The sequence below is a fragment of the Eriocheir sinensis genome, chromosome 12 (genome assembly GCF_024679095.1).
Source record: "Eriocheir sinensis breed Jianghai 21 chromosome 12, ASM2467909v1, whole genome shotgun sequence".
Lineage (NCBI taxonomy): Eukaryota > Metazoa > Arthropoda > Malacostraca > Decapoda > Varunidae > Eriocheir > Eriocheir sinensis.
Window position 1 is genome coordinate 17,019,453 of NC_066520.1, and position 16,624 is coordinate 17,036,076.

At 41.3% G+C, this 16,624-nt stretch overlaps 1 protein-coding gene across 1 annotated transcript in view; it reads left to right on the top strand.

Annotated features, from left to right (window-relative positions):
- The window catches only part of LOC126997508 (uncharacterized), a 219,800-nt gene that overhangs the window by 188,670 nt on the left and 14,506 nt on the right, over positions 1-16,624 (top strand). The window contains exons 14-15 of the mRNA XM_050858631.1: positions 3,290-3,522; positions 15,130-15,254. Of these exons, the coding sequence (XP_050714588.1) occupies positions 3,290-3,522; positions 15,130-15,254 (358 nt within the window). The remainder of the gene's footprint in view (positions 1-3,289; positions 3,523-15,129; positions 15,255-16,624) is intronic.

Consider the following 16,624-nt stretch of genomic DNA (forward strand, 5'->3'; position numbering starts at 1 on the left):
CACCTAGGATGTGAGAGCTTCAGTTTGGGGAGCGACAGCCTCCTGACACCGACGAGAGCTAAAAAAAAAGGGATGATCTGAGTTTATTAATTATGAAAAAAAAGTATAGTGTAAATATAACATTTGTGTATGCATATCTAATTATGTTTTCAATACTAGTAACAAAAACAATACATATTAACACCCAGGTCATTGAGCCTCAGCTGTGGGAGTCACATCTTTCTGGCACCAATGCGAGCTGTTCGGAAAAAAACGCCAAAACGGTTATATTATAAGGGCCATAAAACGATTTTTGCAATAAACATAACTTTTACCATTGTCTATGAACAAGAAATAATCATAAATCATTAGATTATTGTTTTAAGTCAAGAGATGACATTTGACAAAAAAATTCCTACCTGTAATATACTGTGCAGTTCACATATAGAGGTTCCCAGCAGAGCTCTTGATAGGCGAGGAGTCTTGAATCTCTGCTGCCCCGCGGCCAGATGATGTCCACTGCTAACTCTTCATGCATCTGTGTCTGATCATTCTGGTACCGCCTCCTCTTCTAGTCTTCACTCCTGGTCACCCGTGCAGACGTACGTAAAAACTTTCGTGGGGTAAAATATCCCCAAACACCGCGAGCGAGCGAGCGACGCAACACTACATTCTTCCACAAGACCGACCAAAAATTTGAACATCGAACGGCACTTATTTTTTCTACAAACAAACAAACAAAAAAAAAGACACGAAAATTCCCCAAAATTCCCTACCATTCAATAACAAATGTTTATTAGTACTCACCCTAGAAGGACGAAGTTCTCATGGCGGACCTGCAACAAAAAGAAAAACAAATTAGATGATGGTGCTCATAGTATCGTCATTATGCAAATAGCAAAATTATTCAACACAAAAACATTACGTATTCCGGCATAAATATTCAACACAGCATCATCTTCCTTGCAGAATTATTAAACAAACTAAATGGCCTTCCCTGGAAAATTATTCAACACAAGCTAATAATCACCTTTGCTGCAAAATGACCCAACACAACAATATTCTTCTTCCCTTCAAACTTACTCCGCTCAAAGGAAAATAATCACCACTGAGAAATTTTCAACTCCAACACAACCAGCCTCGCAACACAAATTTATAATCACCTTGCTTCAAAATGACCAAACACAAATACTGTAAACGAATTTCCCTCAAACGAAAATAATCATCGCTGAGAATTATTTAACCCCGGCAAAACCATCTTCGCTGCAAAAGTCAACCCTCACTACGGACACGGAAAAAGAAGGAAGCAGAATATTTCACCTTAATTAAAACACTGACCTCCCTTCATCTTTGCTTTTTTTGGTTGCTTTTTTTACCCTCTTTTTCTACTTTCACAACGCGGGTCTATTTTTCGGGAGGCACAGCAGCGTCCGAATATCACCTTTATGCCTTTTTGAAAATGGCGCCGGCATTCACGACACTGAACTATTTCATTAACTCTATCGTATTTTTTGTTTAATTTGCGAGGAACTTTCCAGGAATATTACCACCTCGTCTAATACTATAATACTACGGCTCCAGCCCCTGCTACAATATTATAGTTTTTTACTGCTGACATAATAGTAACGGTTATGGGCGCAACAATTACTCCTACCGCTGATGCCAATACGACAACAAAGAAAAAAACAGCAACGTGTAATACTAATAATTCATGATGACACTGATGAATTTTGTTAGCTTACGATTCTTTGTTATCCTCATTGTTATTAGTATATATTTTTTCGACATCATCATTTCCGCCATTTAATCGTGAAAGTTGCAAATTAGTTCGTTCGTCGAAAAAAAAAATCATAAGTGTAACAATTCGCAGTTCCCTGAAACATCAAGCGAGAGAAACAAAGAACTATTTACACAGGTGATATAATTAGCAGACAGGTGAAATGCTAAACAGGACGAAAAACAAACAACAGACATGTATACATTTATTACGTATGTACACAAGAACGAGGGAAAACGGGAGGCAGAAGCAGCAACACGTTTTGAAAAGAATTTAATATCAGTAAAAAAAAATATATAACGCTGCCTAAATTAATAAACTCACACAATTCCGTCTATAAACCTTAACAAATCACTACCATTCTACCACACAGACACACACCTACACACACACTCCCACAAACACCCATCCACTTATACTTTCAGGCAATTTCATCATTAAACCAACCCTGAATCGTATCTTCCCTCAACCTTACCTTATCTATCACTACCATTCATTCACTCACACACACACATACACACACACTCCCACAAACACCACATCCACATATATACTTTCACGTAATTTCATCCCTAAACTAACCATAAACCGTATCTCCCTTTAACCTTACCTTATCTATCACTACCAGTCATTCACTCACAAACACACTCCAAAAAACACCCCACAAACACACACACTTTCAAGCAATTCCATCCTTACATCAACCCTCAATCTTATCTCCCTTAACCTTACCTTCCACCTCCCACATCCCCAGTTTCCGTTTTCTCTGTCCTCCAGCAGCCAACGCCCCTCTTCATAATATTCATGAGCGTGGCCTGCGAACAATCCACTATGACACCGTCCCCGCGTTACTTCGACATTCCCCCTTGGCGCGGCCTGACACGCCTCCGCTCACAGAACATCGCGGGCATCCCTGGCACGCTTAGATTGCTCCCGACGGCCTCTATCCTCCTCTTAATGCCTCGGAGGAGCAGGAGGATTACAAGGAGAAGGAGGAGGAGGAGGAGGAGGAGGAGGAGGAGAGCGAAGAAAAGGATAGGGAACACATGAGAATAGAAAGAACAGGAAACAGGAATATAAAAGAAAAAGATGAAGGACTGATAATAGTGCAGGAGGAGGAGGAGGAGGAGGAGGAGGAGGAGGAGGAGGATCAGGGAGAGGAGAAGTGGAGGCAAACCAGCATTATAGAGAGCAAAATTCCCCTGGTTATTCCCCTTCCCCCGTTCACGTTCTTAAATGGTCGTGGAGGGCGGTGATGAGGGGTAGAGGGAGAGGGAGAGAGGGGGAAGGACACAGGTGAACGGTGAGGGGAAGGAAGGCGAGGAAAGTAGGGGAAAGGAGGAAGGGGAGGGGGTAAGTAGGGGAGGGGAGGAAGAAGGGGAGGGGGGGGTAAAGGTAACCGCAAGAAAAAGAATGTCGCCTAGCAGTGCCGGTTAGGGAGTCATTGTGGAAGGTATGTGGCGCTCCCGCATTTTTACGTGTACAGCCATGATTAACTTTACTGATACACACATTCTCTTTCTCGATTCCCAGGACCCCACTACTGCTGCCGGAGGTGCTGATGGCGCTGCAGGGGGTGGCGGAGATCCTGGAAGTGGAGGACCAACAGTAGCAGCGGGAGGAGGCGGTGGAGGAGGTGGAGGTGGAAGCACAAATCTGGTGACGCCGCCCAGGGGAGGTGCTGCAGGAGGGTTAGCAGACAAGGCGGGGCACTCGGCTTCTGGGGAGCTTGTGCGGAACATGAGCAACCACATCCCGGCCTTCAAGTAAGTACCAAGGAGTGAGTGGAAGTTAGAAAGAGAGAAAGGACGAAAGAGTAGAAGATAAATCAATCACACGAAAGAGAAAGGAGAGAGTATACGAGAAATCAGTCACAAGAGAGAAAGAACAAGAGTAAAAGAATAATCAATCACACGAAAGAAGGGAATAAAGACTAGAGGAGAAATCAGGCATACGGAAGAAAGAAAAAAAGAAAGAAAGAAAGTAGAGGGGAAGTCACTCACACGAAAGGAAAAAAAAGAGAGAAAGAAAAAGTAGAAGAGAAATCAATCACACGGACCCGATGCCCCAAACTAACTCCATGGCCTTAAAAAATCTCGAATTATATGAAATCAGAGAAAACGGAAATGCTGAGGCAGTTCCGCGTCGGGTGTCTGGGTCGAGGCGGTGATTGAGATTATTTTTGGGGGTGACTTCGTTGAATTACAGGGCACGGCCGCCGTTGGGAGCCACTTCCAATCGCTAATGGTACCATCCTTAAGGGAAGAGCAAGAAAATATGGAAGAGGTACGTACACTAAAGGAGGAGAACGGTTAGCATGTTTTATGTAAATTTCCTACCGGGGAGCGAGATGAAAGTTAGGAGCATTTCTTTTTGCAGTCGTCGTTGAACAATTTCGTTACAGATAACCTTAGCAAAGACAAAGCAGAAGCAGACACACACACACACACACACACACACACACACACACACACACACACACACACAAGCAGATCATCACTCACTTAGATAACAAGATCAAGGACAATACTGACGAGCTCTGCAGATCAATGACAACGACGCATCCACTGTTTTTTTTTTCACGCGATGGAATCTGATCCGCCACCCGCGTCTTCTTTAAGCCTCGGGTCCGGTGTGAGGCGTCCGGCTGAAAGGTATTTGTAAACGACTGAATCCTCTATTAAGCCGGTCCGATATTCACTTCTCTCACGCTCACACTCACTGTCACTATCTTTCTATCTATCTACCAGTACGTTGCATTAGTAGCGTACCAATCGAGTATGGCTGTAGAATTATACCAGTTTTTCCTACAACGAAACAACACTAATAACAAATGATACATGAAATAAATACTTGCCACTCGTTAAATACCTTACCTTGCCCTTCCTATATACATACTACTCCTTCTCCCTCCTGCCTTCCTACCCTTCTTTCCTTCGGCCTCTCATTTCCACATCCGAAGCAGGAGTACGTAGAATTCGAAAAAAGAAGAAAAGCTAAAACAAAGGACAAACGAACGGACATCTACCTATTAAACCCTTCCGTAAGCCCGCTAATTGGAGATCTGATAACCGTCCTGCCGTCCCTCGAGGTACTCCAATAAACGGATTTCAGAAAACAATAATTATTACACCAGATGCAAAAAACAGGCGAATCTGGCGGAGCGCGGAGTTATTGCGTGCCTCCGCCTACCTGTGATCACCTGACGTGCGCCGTGTAGCTCCTCTCGCCCAAGCACAGGTGAGGAAGAGAAGAGATCTGGGTTGGTACACTGAGACGCTTCCGACTCCCATATCAACTTCCAAATGCCCAAAAAGGAGATTAGTCAGGTTCTAACAAGTGTTTTTTAGGTTCATAGTACAGAAGAAGGGTCAGACTACTACCAGAGTCAGAAAACCAACCATTGAAATGCTCATAACTCCTAGGAAAGCTTTATCAAATGCGTGAGTTTGGGCGCCGAAATGTTCCAGAATATGACTAGAGGAGGAAGGACTTGGAGCAGCGGTAAACGTAGAGTGAATGTGGTCCGATACGAAAATGCCCTAAACTTCATTCTCCTTACACAGTATAACAAAAAGAAAGAAAAATCATACCTATTAGGACACCTCTCCTCCCGAAATTGACCCCTCTTTCGGCCACCTCCTTGGATTCTTTTTAGGAGCAGCGAGTAGCGGGCTTTGTTTTTTATTATTATTTCCTTTTTTTCTGGCCTTGAGCTGTCTCCTTTGTTTTTAAAAAAATAACTAACCAACCAAGGGGGAGCATATGCAAGGAAACACGGAACTTCATTCATCCGCCAACTTCACACCTGACGGTCCCCCCAACGAAGCCTTTACGCCTCCTCCCTCCCAATCCCATGCCAGTTAAAAATACAAGCAGAAGTGTCAGTAGGAATCCTTATGAAGGCTCCACGCTACTCTCGTTTCCCTTTATATGGCTTCGGGTTTCAAAGGGTAAAATTAGATGTATCATTTTTACAAAGAGGCATTTTGTACGGAGCTGCACTGTGCTGTACGCGTGATAAGCTCTCCTCCGTCTTCTTTGTCATATGAAGGAGTGCAGAGTGATTTTCTTTTCTAAGAGTGTAGAGTGATTTTCTTTTCTTAGGAGTGCAGTGATTTTCTTTTCTTAGAGTGCAGAGTGATTTTCTTTTCTAAGAGTGTAGAGTGATTTTCTTTTCTTAGGAGTGCAGTGATTTTCTTTTCTTAGGAGTGCAGAGTGATTTTCTTTTCTTAGAGTGCAGAGTGATTTTCTTTTCTTAGAGTGCAGAGTGATTTTCTTTTCTTAGAGTGCAGTGATTTTCTTTTCTTAGAGTGCAGAGTGATTTTATTTTCTTAGAGTGCAGAGTGATTTTCTTTTCTTAGAGTGCAGAGTGATTTTCTTTTCTTAGAGTGCAGAGTGATTTTCTTTTCTTAGAGTGCAGAGTGATTTTCTTTTCTTAGGAGTGCAGAGTGATTTTATTTTCTTAGGAGTGCAGTGATTTTCTTTTCTTAGAGTGCAGAGTGATTTTCTTTTCTTAGAGTGCAGAGTGATTTTCTTTTCTTAGAGTGCAGAGTGATTTTCTTTTCTTAGGAGTGCAGAGTGATTTTCTTTTCTTAGGAGTGCAGAGTGATTTTCTTTTCTTAGGAGTGCAGAGTGATTTTCTTTTCTTAGAGTGCAGAGTGATTTTCTTTTCTTAGAGTGCAGAGTGATTTTCTTTTCTTAGAGTGCAGAGTGATTTTCTTTTCTTAGAGTGCAGAGTGATTTTCTTTTCTTAGAGTGCAGAGTGATTTTCTTTTCTTAGAGTGCAGAGTGATTTTCTTTTCTTAGGAGTGCAGTGATTTTCTTTTCTTAGAGTGCAGAGTGATTTTCTTTTCTTAGAGTGCAGAGTGATTTTCTTTTCTTAGAGTGCAGTGATTTTCTTTTCTTAGAGTGCAGTGATTTTCTTTTCTTAGGAGTGCAGAGCGATTTTCTTTTCTTAGGAGTGCAGAGTGATTTTCTTTTCTTAGAGTGCAGAGTGATTTTCTTTTCTTAGAGGATGCGCAACTTATCGAAAGCAGGTCCTAACTTGGTGCATTGTTCGTTCCAGTTGTAGTTTCGTCACAATTATTTATTTATGTGTATTTATAAAAGCTATTATAGAAATTCAATGATTGATTTGTCCGCTCTTGTTAACAGCTCATTATTTTTACATCGCAATAATTCATTCGCTGTGACAATCTCCCCTACCAGTAAATCGTATTACGTCAATCTGAATGTTTTTTGTACACTTTTTTGCACAAACCAAACGCCTGTGTGTGTGTGTGTGTGTGTGTGTGTGTGTGTGTGTGTGTGTGTGTGTGTGTGAGAGAGAGAGAGAGAGAGAGAGAGAGAGAGAGAGAGAGAGAGAGAGAGAGAGAGAGAGAGAGAGAGAGAGAGAGAGAGAGAGAGAGAGAGAGAGCGAGAGAGAGAGAGAGAGAGAGAGAGAGAGAGAGAGAGAGAGAGAGAGAGAGAGAGAGAGAGAGAGAGAGAGAGAGAGAGAGAGAGAGAGAGAGAGAGAGAGAGAGAGAGAGAGAGAGAGAGAGAGAGAGAGAGAGAGAGCAACGGAGACATATGATGCTGTGTACGAAATATGAAGCTAGAAATACTAAGATGATAACTTCAAGCAAAAATGAAGTACATAAATATCACGACACTAACAAGCAGATTTATGAACACGTAACATTGGACAGGTAGAAGTGTTTTTATTTCATGCCGTTATTAATTATCAAGCGTCTGCCCCAAGATGATGCATCGCTGAAAAAGTTTTGTTTGCAGCAAATTAGAATCAACATTTATTTGAATTTCTTAGCGCTTCTGTTCCGAATCATTGCTTATGAACAAATATTCAAAAGTTATTTGTTTTCACTTGTCCAAATGTAATTGCCTCTGTTTGTGCAAAATGTTGAAAATTAATTTTAGAAACAGATGGCCTTGTAAAACTAATCAAAATATATTTCATAAAATATACTATTTTCAACCATCGCCAATAAAAGTTGAATGTGCGAAATAAGTCTACTTCAGAATCCAAAGCTTACAGACATACAAAAATATACGAAAGAAGGAAAAAAAAAAGAAAGACGTCCTTGAAACATTGTCAAAAGAATTGGACTGGCGCCCAAAAGTTTAAGATTTTTGTTTTACGGACAATAACTTTCCCTTGCCGCGCCGATAAAAAGAACAACACAAACAAAAAGTTCCATAAATATGATTGGTGAGCCATTACTCGGCTTCCTGGAGCACAATTTGTAACCATACTGAAAAATGTTGGATATATAAAACACGAAATGGACGCAGAAGATAGAAATCCTAGACGATGACTCAGGACTAAAAGTGTTGAGCGACGCGTCCGACAGATACCCGATGATGATGATGATGATGATGATGAGGAGGAGGAGGAGGAGAGCGAGGAGGAGGAGTAGGAGGAGGAGGAGGAGAAGGAGGAGGAGGAGGAGAGCGAGGAGGAGGAGTAGGAGGAGGAGGAGGAGAAGGAGGAGGAGGAGGAGGAATAACTTCTACAACAACTACTACTACTACGATTGTTACCGCTACCACCACCATCACCACTACTACTATTACTACAACTACTACTACTACTACTACTACTACTATTACTGCCACTACCACTACTACTAAAACAAATAATGATAACAGCATGCGCGCCACTATCATACACCATCAAGAAATATGACCCTCCACCTCGAAGCAGAAATAACCTTACTCTCCATTGATTGCACAGACTTTTCTTTCAGCTTAATATAGAAAAATAAATAAACTTCCTCCGTGTGACCGCTGCCCCAACACACACAAAAATATCCGAGTATTGGTAAAGGTGCACAGGGCCAGACAATTCCGATGCTTTTATCCTGATGAGAGCAATGTCCTCCCTCGACCCGTGATGACAAAGCGTTCGGCAGCCTTCTACAGCACGAGGACTCACAGGCGTTTTAACGAGGAAAATAGGCACTACAGATGTTATTAGTTTTGGTCAGTTCTTTATCAGGATTTTTACAAGTATCTATAGACAAAGAGTAGTTTCAGAGGACTCACAATTGTGTTTTAACGAGGAAAATAGGCAGTTAAAATGTTGTTCTCCTTAGATAGGTCTTTAGAAGGATTTTTACATGTATCTATAGTCGAAGAGGAGAAATTTATATCCATTTACCCATGAAATTAGAGAACAGGGTTGTTATTTTTTTTTTTTTTTTTTTTTTTACGTCATGGCCTATTGCGCCGGTAGGCTTCTTTCCGGTGGATCCTGATGGTCGGTCCAAGGCTTCTTCCCGGTGGGGCCTGATGGTCGGCCCAGCCCGTTCTGGCGCAGGCGAGTGTTTTTCATAGTGGCGCCATCTTGCATTGGCTCATGCTGCCCTCTCGGAGCTCATCTTTAATACTAGAATCTAGAGTCCGGGTTGATAGGTGGTCTTCTGGACAGCATATGGGTAGTTTTAAGCCACTCGGCGGCGGCTGAAAAATCCCAGCTTGGTGGCACCTGGCGGGGATTGAACTCGCGTCTTCCTGAACGCGGGGCCGCCTCGCTATCCGTTCAGCCACCCCCTCCCCTAACGTAAAATCACCAATAAGAGGCAACGGAGGAGCTTATCAATGTCGACTAAGTTGCAAAAAATCATTCATTTAGGTCAGTGTTCTGCTAAGTAACTTTGTGTGTAACTAAAGACGAAGAGGACGAAGTTAATCATCCATTCACCAATAATATTAATGAAAACGTTTGTGGCCTACCTTCAAAACAGTTATCTAAGGCAATAGAGAAACTTATCTATGTCCTCTAAGTTCCTTTCTTCTGCGACCAATAATGAGAGAGTGAGATCCTTTTTCAGTTATCTACAAATTCCTTGCGTCCAATATAATGACATCGGGCCGGCTCAGGGGTCTCGAATGAATCTTTTTTTGTGTGTGTGTGTTTAAGGAGAAGCTCGTAAGGGGATTTTCTTTTAGCTCTTCATTTGCAAAAAATATCTATACAGCGATAATGATGATGATGATGATACTACTACTACTACTACTACTACTACTAATAATAATAATAATAAGGATAATAATGGTGATGCTAATAGTAGAGAAGGAAGTGAAGGGAAAGACGGGCATTGAGAGAGCGGTATAATCCCAGCTATTATCGTTTTGCTAGGGTATCTTCAGGGGGAGCTTCAGTCTTTCCTGCTACCTCATTCCCCAACTTGTCAGAATGTCCCAAAAATAGAATAACAACTATATAACTACGATAACAATTAATATAACCACTACTTCTACTACTACTGCTAACACTTATATTACATCAACTGCTACTACTACTTCTACTACAAATGAATATAGTATTAGTAATGTGTCTTTCCTGACTGTCTATGTGTCCTTCTCCTTTTGTTTAATTATTATTTTTCTTTATTCCACATGGACAAAACCTTTCTATCAATTTATTTTCCCTCTAAATATACTCCACATTAAGTGTTTGCATCAACTTCATCAGAGTGCAACAAAACAAAAAATATAAACTTAAGCAAAAAGGAAATAAAAAAGTCGATAGCAGAGTGAAGAAGAAAAAAAAAAACAACCCTATCACGAGCGGGCCAGTCACCAGGCCTACGCGAGGTGATCTTCAGTGCAAACACTTCAAGTGATTTAGATCTCGTCTCACTCGGCGGGAAAACGACACAGAGTAAACCCCATTTCCCCTCCGCCGCTCCCCTACACACACAAACCAGAAAACTCCGACATAAGTTCTAAGTCGGAGGGAAAAAGGAAAGGTATATATTCTTCTTCTTTCTTCTTGCGACGCTCTGAAAAAAATTCTTCACGATGAAGCAGAGTACATTCAGTAAGGAAGAAGAGAAGATCAAAAAGGAAAACTTGCAGACGAAGACAGGAAACACGAGACTGGTGGAGCAGATGGCTGGGGACTAAAAGTAGAAAGTTGGAGGAGAGAGAAAAAAAGCCGAAATAAAAGGAAATGCGATCAACTTAGATTAAATACAGGAAAAAAAAGCCACACATTTCTTCTACTAGGCAATAAAAATCATATTCACTTTGAGCTAAAACAGTAAAACAAAATAAAAAAAATAATTGAATAATAAAAAATATATATATTATCGTGTGTAAATGAACGAAGAATATAAATCTCTAATGCTAAATATACGTGGCGCCCTTTCCCTCAATTCAAATATCATATCAGTTCAGTATTTTATCTTCCTGGTATTCGTGCTGATCAAAACTCGACAGAAACTTTCCGTAATTCATATAATTTTGCAGCGAGGATATTTTCCAATCCATCATGTGTCCGAATATCAGCATCAGATCATTTGAATTATCTCTCTCTCTCTATCTATCTCTCTATCTCCATCTCCCTCTATCTCTCTCTCAACGCAATGGGCAAAACTATCATATTAAAAAGAGTTTACGAGGCACAAACCACACGATGAAGCAGAGTACATTTACTAAGGAGGAAGAGAAGATAAAAAAAGGAAAACTTGAAGACGAAGACAGGAAACAGGAGACTGGCGGAGAAGATGGCTGGGACTAAAAGTAGAAAGTTGGAGGAAGAAAAAAAACACGAGCCGAAACAAGAGAAGAAAAATAGAAAACAGGAGGGAAGAAAACAAAAACTCACTAGATAAAGAAAAACCGTGGAAGTAAGGAGGAAGAAAATAAAAGGAATGAGAACAGAAGTCAATGAAGGGGGAAAGAAAAGATTGACGAAGAAATAAAAGACGTAAGAGCAAGGAGGAGGAAGGGAAGAAGCAGGAGGAGAAAGCGGGGGAGAAAGAAAAACGAGTCTAACCTATTTATCTCACAATTCTGAGGGCCGGAGGGGTAGGCTCGCTTTGTTGACCTCAAGGAATAATTGATGAACGGCCTCTACCCAAGGAGGCTCCGGAGGGATGAAGAAAAGCAACATTCGTCCTTTATCATCTCCAGAGAATTAGAAAAGGAACCAGATTGGGGCAAAATGTCCCAAAAAAGAATATATCAGTTTACGCTACGAAAAAATAATGAACACAAAGGTAAAGGAGATTAAGGGAAACACGAGTGCAGTGAGATCATTATATTTACAACTAGAGGGACGAAAAAAAGTTGTTATCATCTATATAAATTTAAAATGCGTTTCACATTATAGGGAAGTGAACAAAACAGATCGGCCTACAGAACAGAGAGAAAGGTTATTTATAAATGTCTGCCTATCTATCTATTTATCATTATATCTATCTATCTATTTACCAATGTATTTATCTACGTGTCCTTTCCCAAATATCTCATACCTAGAATATTGCGCCCAAGTACCAACGCCCGTCTCCTTCTATATATCTAGCAATTTATCTCTCCTTTACAAAATATTTCTTATCTCATCTTACCTTAAGCAGCAATGTGTCTCTATCTACCTGTGTCATCTCTCTCTTCTTCCAAAAATATCTATATCATCATCTTATCTCAAAACGCAATGGCTCTATTTATAGCTATCTGTCTTTCCTTCCCAAACTACTTCTCGTGTCTTCCTCTTTTCATCTATCTAGCCATCTATCTCTCCCCCCCAAAATATCTCTCATCTCATCACCGTCGTACCTCAAGCAGCAATTAATCTCCCTAATTGCTTCAGCGGCAGGCCAGGTGGGCAGAGACGGGTCATCGCGACAGCCTCTCCTTTCCCTTAATTATGCATTCTTGGCGAGTTAATTACAGGTGGAAGCTTTAATAGAGAAAACCGGACGCGTGCCTAACCAAGCAGTGAAGGTGACTGATCTGCCGAACACACGAACACACGCATTGCCCCTCTTAACATGTTTTGGTCTTGTTTTCCATGATATATAATGAGAGATGGAGAAAGAGAAAGAGCGAGGGAGAAAGAGAAAGAGCGAGGGAGAAAGAGAAAGAGCGAGAGCGAGAGCGAGAGCGAGAGAGAGAGAGAGAGAGAGAGAGAGAGAGAGAGAGAGAGAGTACTTTTCATCTCCCTAGGGTTAGTAGCGCCCCACCCCCCGGTACAGAGGTTGAAATTTGGTTAGGCCAGAATTTAATATAAGGCTTCAGTTCTCCTTGGCCTCAACGCGTGATATTAATTGTAGTAGTAGTAGTAATAGTAGTAGTAGTAGTAGTAGTAGTAGTATAGTAGTAGTAATAGTATAGTAGTAATAGTATAGTAGTAATAGTAATAGTAGTAGTAGTAGTAGTAGTAGTAGTAGTAGTAGTAGGTGTAGTAGTAGTAGAAGTAATATTTTCTCCACCAACACAGCGTAACATTTTGCGGCCATAAAAAAATACACGTACAAGTTTATCACATTCGGAGAGACTTTATCATTCACGACTTTCATACAACATTTACGCCACACATTGACCCAGAATGGAACAACCGCAGTAATAGCACACACACACACACACACACACACACACACACACACACACACACACACACACACACACGCACACACACACACACACACACACACAAAGGCGGTGACGCAAATAGGTACTTCACCTTAAAATATGTTAAGGAGAATGCAATTTCAAACGTCTTCTGGCCACTGGGACGGATAACTTTCAGTATAAATTTTCTACAAACAACTTATACTATCATTATCTTAAATATAATACTCGAGTTTATTTTATAACTATCTGTATTTGCTGATAATAATGCTTCCACTAACTGTACTGATATAATTTCCATGGTTATCCTCACAAAGCTAAAATAATCACGTAAGACTCGGTTCGGGCTCAAGATTATAGAAAACAGGGGACACTATCTCCACTTTCTCTCATCGATCACTCTTCACATGCCTCTCCGCACCCCGCTCCTCGAAGACAGACACTCCACGCCTCGACTCGCGCTCTCCTCAGTCCCTTTGTTGCTATTTCCGCCCCGTTCACCACAGTTTGGAATTCCCGGTGACGCGTTGCCTTGTGTTTAAAGTCTATAGTTAAATGTATTAGTAAGTGAAATCAATAATCTTCAGAGGCAGAAATGTGACCTTGTTTGCTGGTTTGTGATTTTCTTGAACGTAAAAATCGAAGCTTGGATTTCCCGGTGAAGTCAAATCAAACACTAATCCAGCACAGATCGTAAGAATTGTTTTTTGCCTTATTTGCTGGTTTGTGATATTCTTGAACGTAAAATATCGAAGACTGGATTTCCCGGGGAAGCGTTGCCGTGTGTTTAAGTAGTCTTTGATTAAATATATTAGCAAGTCAAATCAAATACTATCCTGGCACTCAACCTAAGCCAAATTTGACCTTGTTTGCTGGTTCATGATATTCTCGAACGTAAGATATCGAAGTTTCGAGGTCAGATGTCTTATCCGCATGAAAGCACGAATGAAGGTCACATGCATAATAAGACTTTGGACAAACTGAAGCCATGACCTGTCAATAGCAGAAAAGCACCTAACATAGCATCAATTTATAACATGCAACATCTAAAAAGAGATTCCAGTCCCGTTAACAACGAAGCAGAAGGCGTTAAATGTGGTTCCCCTCAAATATCATTATCTATCAACTTGTTGGAGGGAGAAGAAGAAGCAGCAGCGGAAAGAGGAGAGGGAAAAAAAGAAGTATCTCACGGAAGGAGGAAAGTTGTACCGGGGGTCTTTGAATATTACTTTCCCGACACGAAACTATTTCACGTGAGTTTAAAAGATTCTGTCAAAACTTTCCAACCTGGAGAGTAACTTGAAGGGGGCACAGGTTAGGGAGAGGGAGAGGATGAGGGAGGAAGGAAGGGTGAGGAGGGCGAGATAGGACAGTCGGGATGGAAGGAAGGACAGGTCAGAGTGGGTGTGAAGGTGGAGTGTCAAGGAGAGGAAGGGAGACGGAAGGAGGGAAGGAAAATAAAGAGGAAAGGAGGAGGAGGAGGAGGACAGCAAGGATGAGTGGGAAGGAGTTAGAGGAAGAGGAGGAAGAGAGGAAGAAAGGAAGGAAAATAAAGAGGAAAGGAGGTGGAGGACAGGGAGGAGAAGGAGGAAGGAGCAAGAAGAGGAGGAGGACAAGAACGAGGAGAAGCAGGAGGAATGGAGAGAAGAAAAAATAGCTGGGATGTGCGAGACGAAGAGAGGGCTAGAAATTATGAGTAATAAGTGCATATTTTTAGAAGACAGTGACGGGTTAAAGACCAGAAATCGACCATCTCAACACACGCACACACAAACACACAAGCACAACACAAACTCTCACCACAACCAGGATTAAAAACAGAAACCAACCAACCCAAGCTAAGAACAAATACATATACCCTCTGTATTCCCTCCCACGCAACCCAAACTCAACTCACCACAACCCTGATCAAAAGAAAAACACAACCAACCCCATCAAAGACTTCAACCCAACGCGACCAACCAGATACAAACAACAGCCGATAATTCCACCCGTTTTCTTTCCTTCGCCAGAGTGTCGGGACTGCAGGCGGGGCAGGAGTTCGCGGTGGTGGTGCAGGCGTCCAACAGAGAGGGCAGCAGCTCCCCAACCTTCCTCAGTGCCTTCACGCTAAGAGACAATGCTCAGACTGTAATTGGTGAGTAGGTTGTGTACGTGGACGTGTTTTAATCGTTGGCTTTGTGAGGGACGGTTCTTGTACCCTCCACACAGACATACACAGTCACTCACTCACACGTACACACTCTTCCTTCCTTTCTTCCTTCTGTCCACATGTTCCTTCCTCTTATGCTTTTTTTTTCATCTTTTACTTCTGTTGTTTTTTTTCTTTATTGTTCTTCTTCCTCCTCCTCCTCTTTCCCCTCTTCCTTGGTGACATTTTTGTTTCTCCTCCTCCTCCTCCTCCTCCTCCTCCTCCTCCTCCTCCTTCTTCTCCTCCTACCTTCTGTTTTATCTAATTTTTTGTTTGCTTTTTGAACTTGCTGTTGTTGTTTAATTCGTCTTCTCCTTCTCCCTTATTTTCTTTTTATTTATTTTCTTCTTCCTTCCCCAACTCAATTTTTCCTTCTTTTCCTCTTCGTTTTCTCTCTCTCTCTCTCTCTCTCTCTCTCTCTCTCTCTCTCTCTCTCTCTCTCTCTCTCTCTCTCTCTCTCTCTCTCTCTCTCTCTCTCTCTCTCTCTCTTATTCTTCTTTCCTCTCTTCCTTCTCCCCTCCTCCGTCCATTCCTTCCTCACTTCCCCGACTTTCATAATGGCATTTTTTCTTTCCTTTTCTCAAGCTTCATAATCTTTTCCTTCCGAGCTGCTGTTTCGTTATTTGTTGGGAAGACTTTCGTTCTCTCACTTCTATTTTATCTTTCTCTTAATCTTTTTGGCATGATTTTTACTACGTTCGAGATTTTTGTCACCCTATTATTAATTTTATTTTGCCTTTCCTTCCTTGTGACTCTAGTTTTGATTTTTTTTTTCATATGATGTTATTCACGTCACTTCTCGGCTTTTTTTCTTTTTCGTCTTTTTTTTTCTAAGATGGCGCAAGAGTGACAGGGAACATTTCCATTTCCATTTCCTTCCAGCCTTGTATTATATCTCCTCGCCACCTGAGTTTTGTCCCTCTCCGTCTGTCCATCCCCTTCATGTTCTCAAAATATACCCTCTTCTTCTTCTTTCTCCTCCTCCTCCTCCTCCATCTCTTTTTTACCTCTATGTATTTTTTGCCTTTCTTTATTTCATGACCTCCTGCACATTCTCCAGGTTTTCCCTCGAGGGTTTTTTCTTGTGTGTGTGTTTTTTCTCGACAATTTTAGTATTTTTTCATTAATCATTTTTACGTTCTAGTTTTTTTTCCCCAGGCTTTCGATGCTGTTCTATATAGGTGTCTCTTGTTTTGTATTGCCTTATTTTTCTTAGTTTTTGCGTCCTCCATGTTTTTTTTATATATGCATTTTTTTTCTTTCTTTCAAACTTTTCCCATTCATTCATTTCTCATTTCTTTCGTCATCTCTGAAGG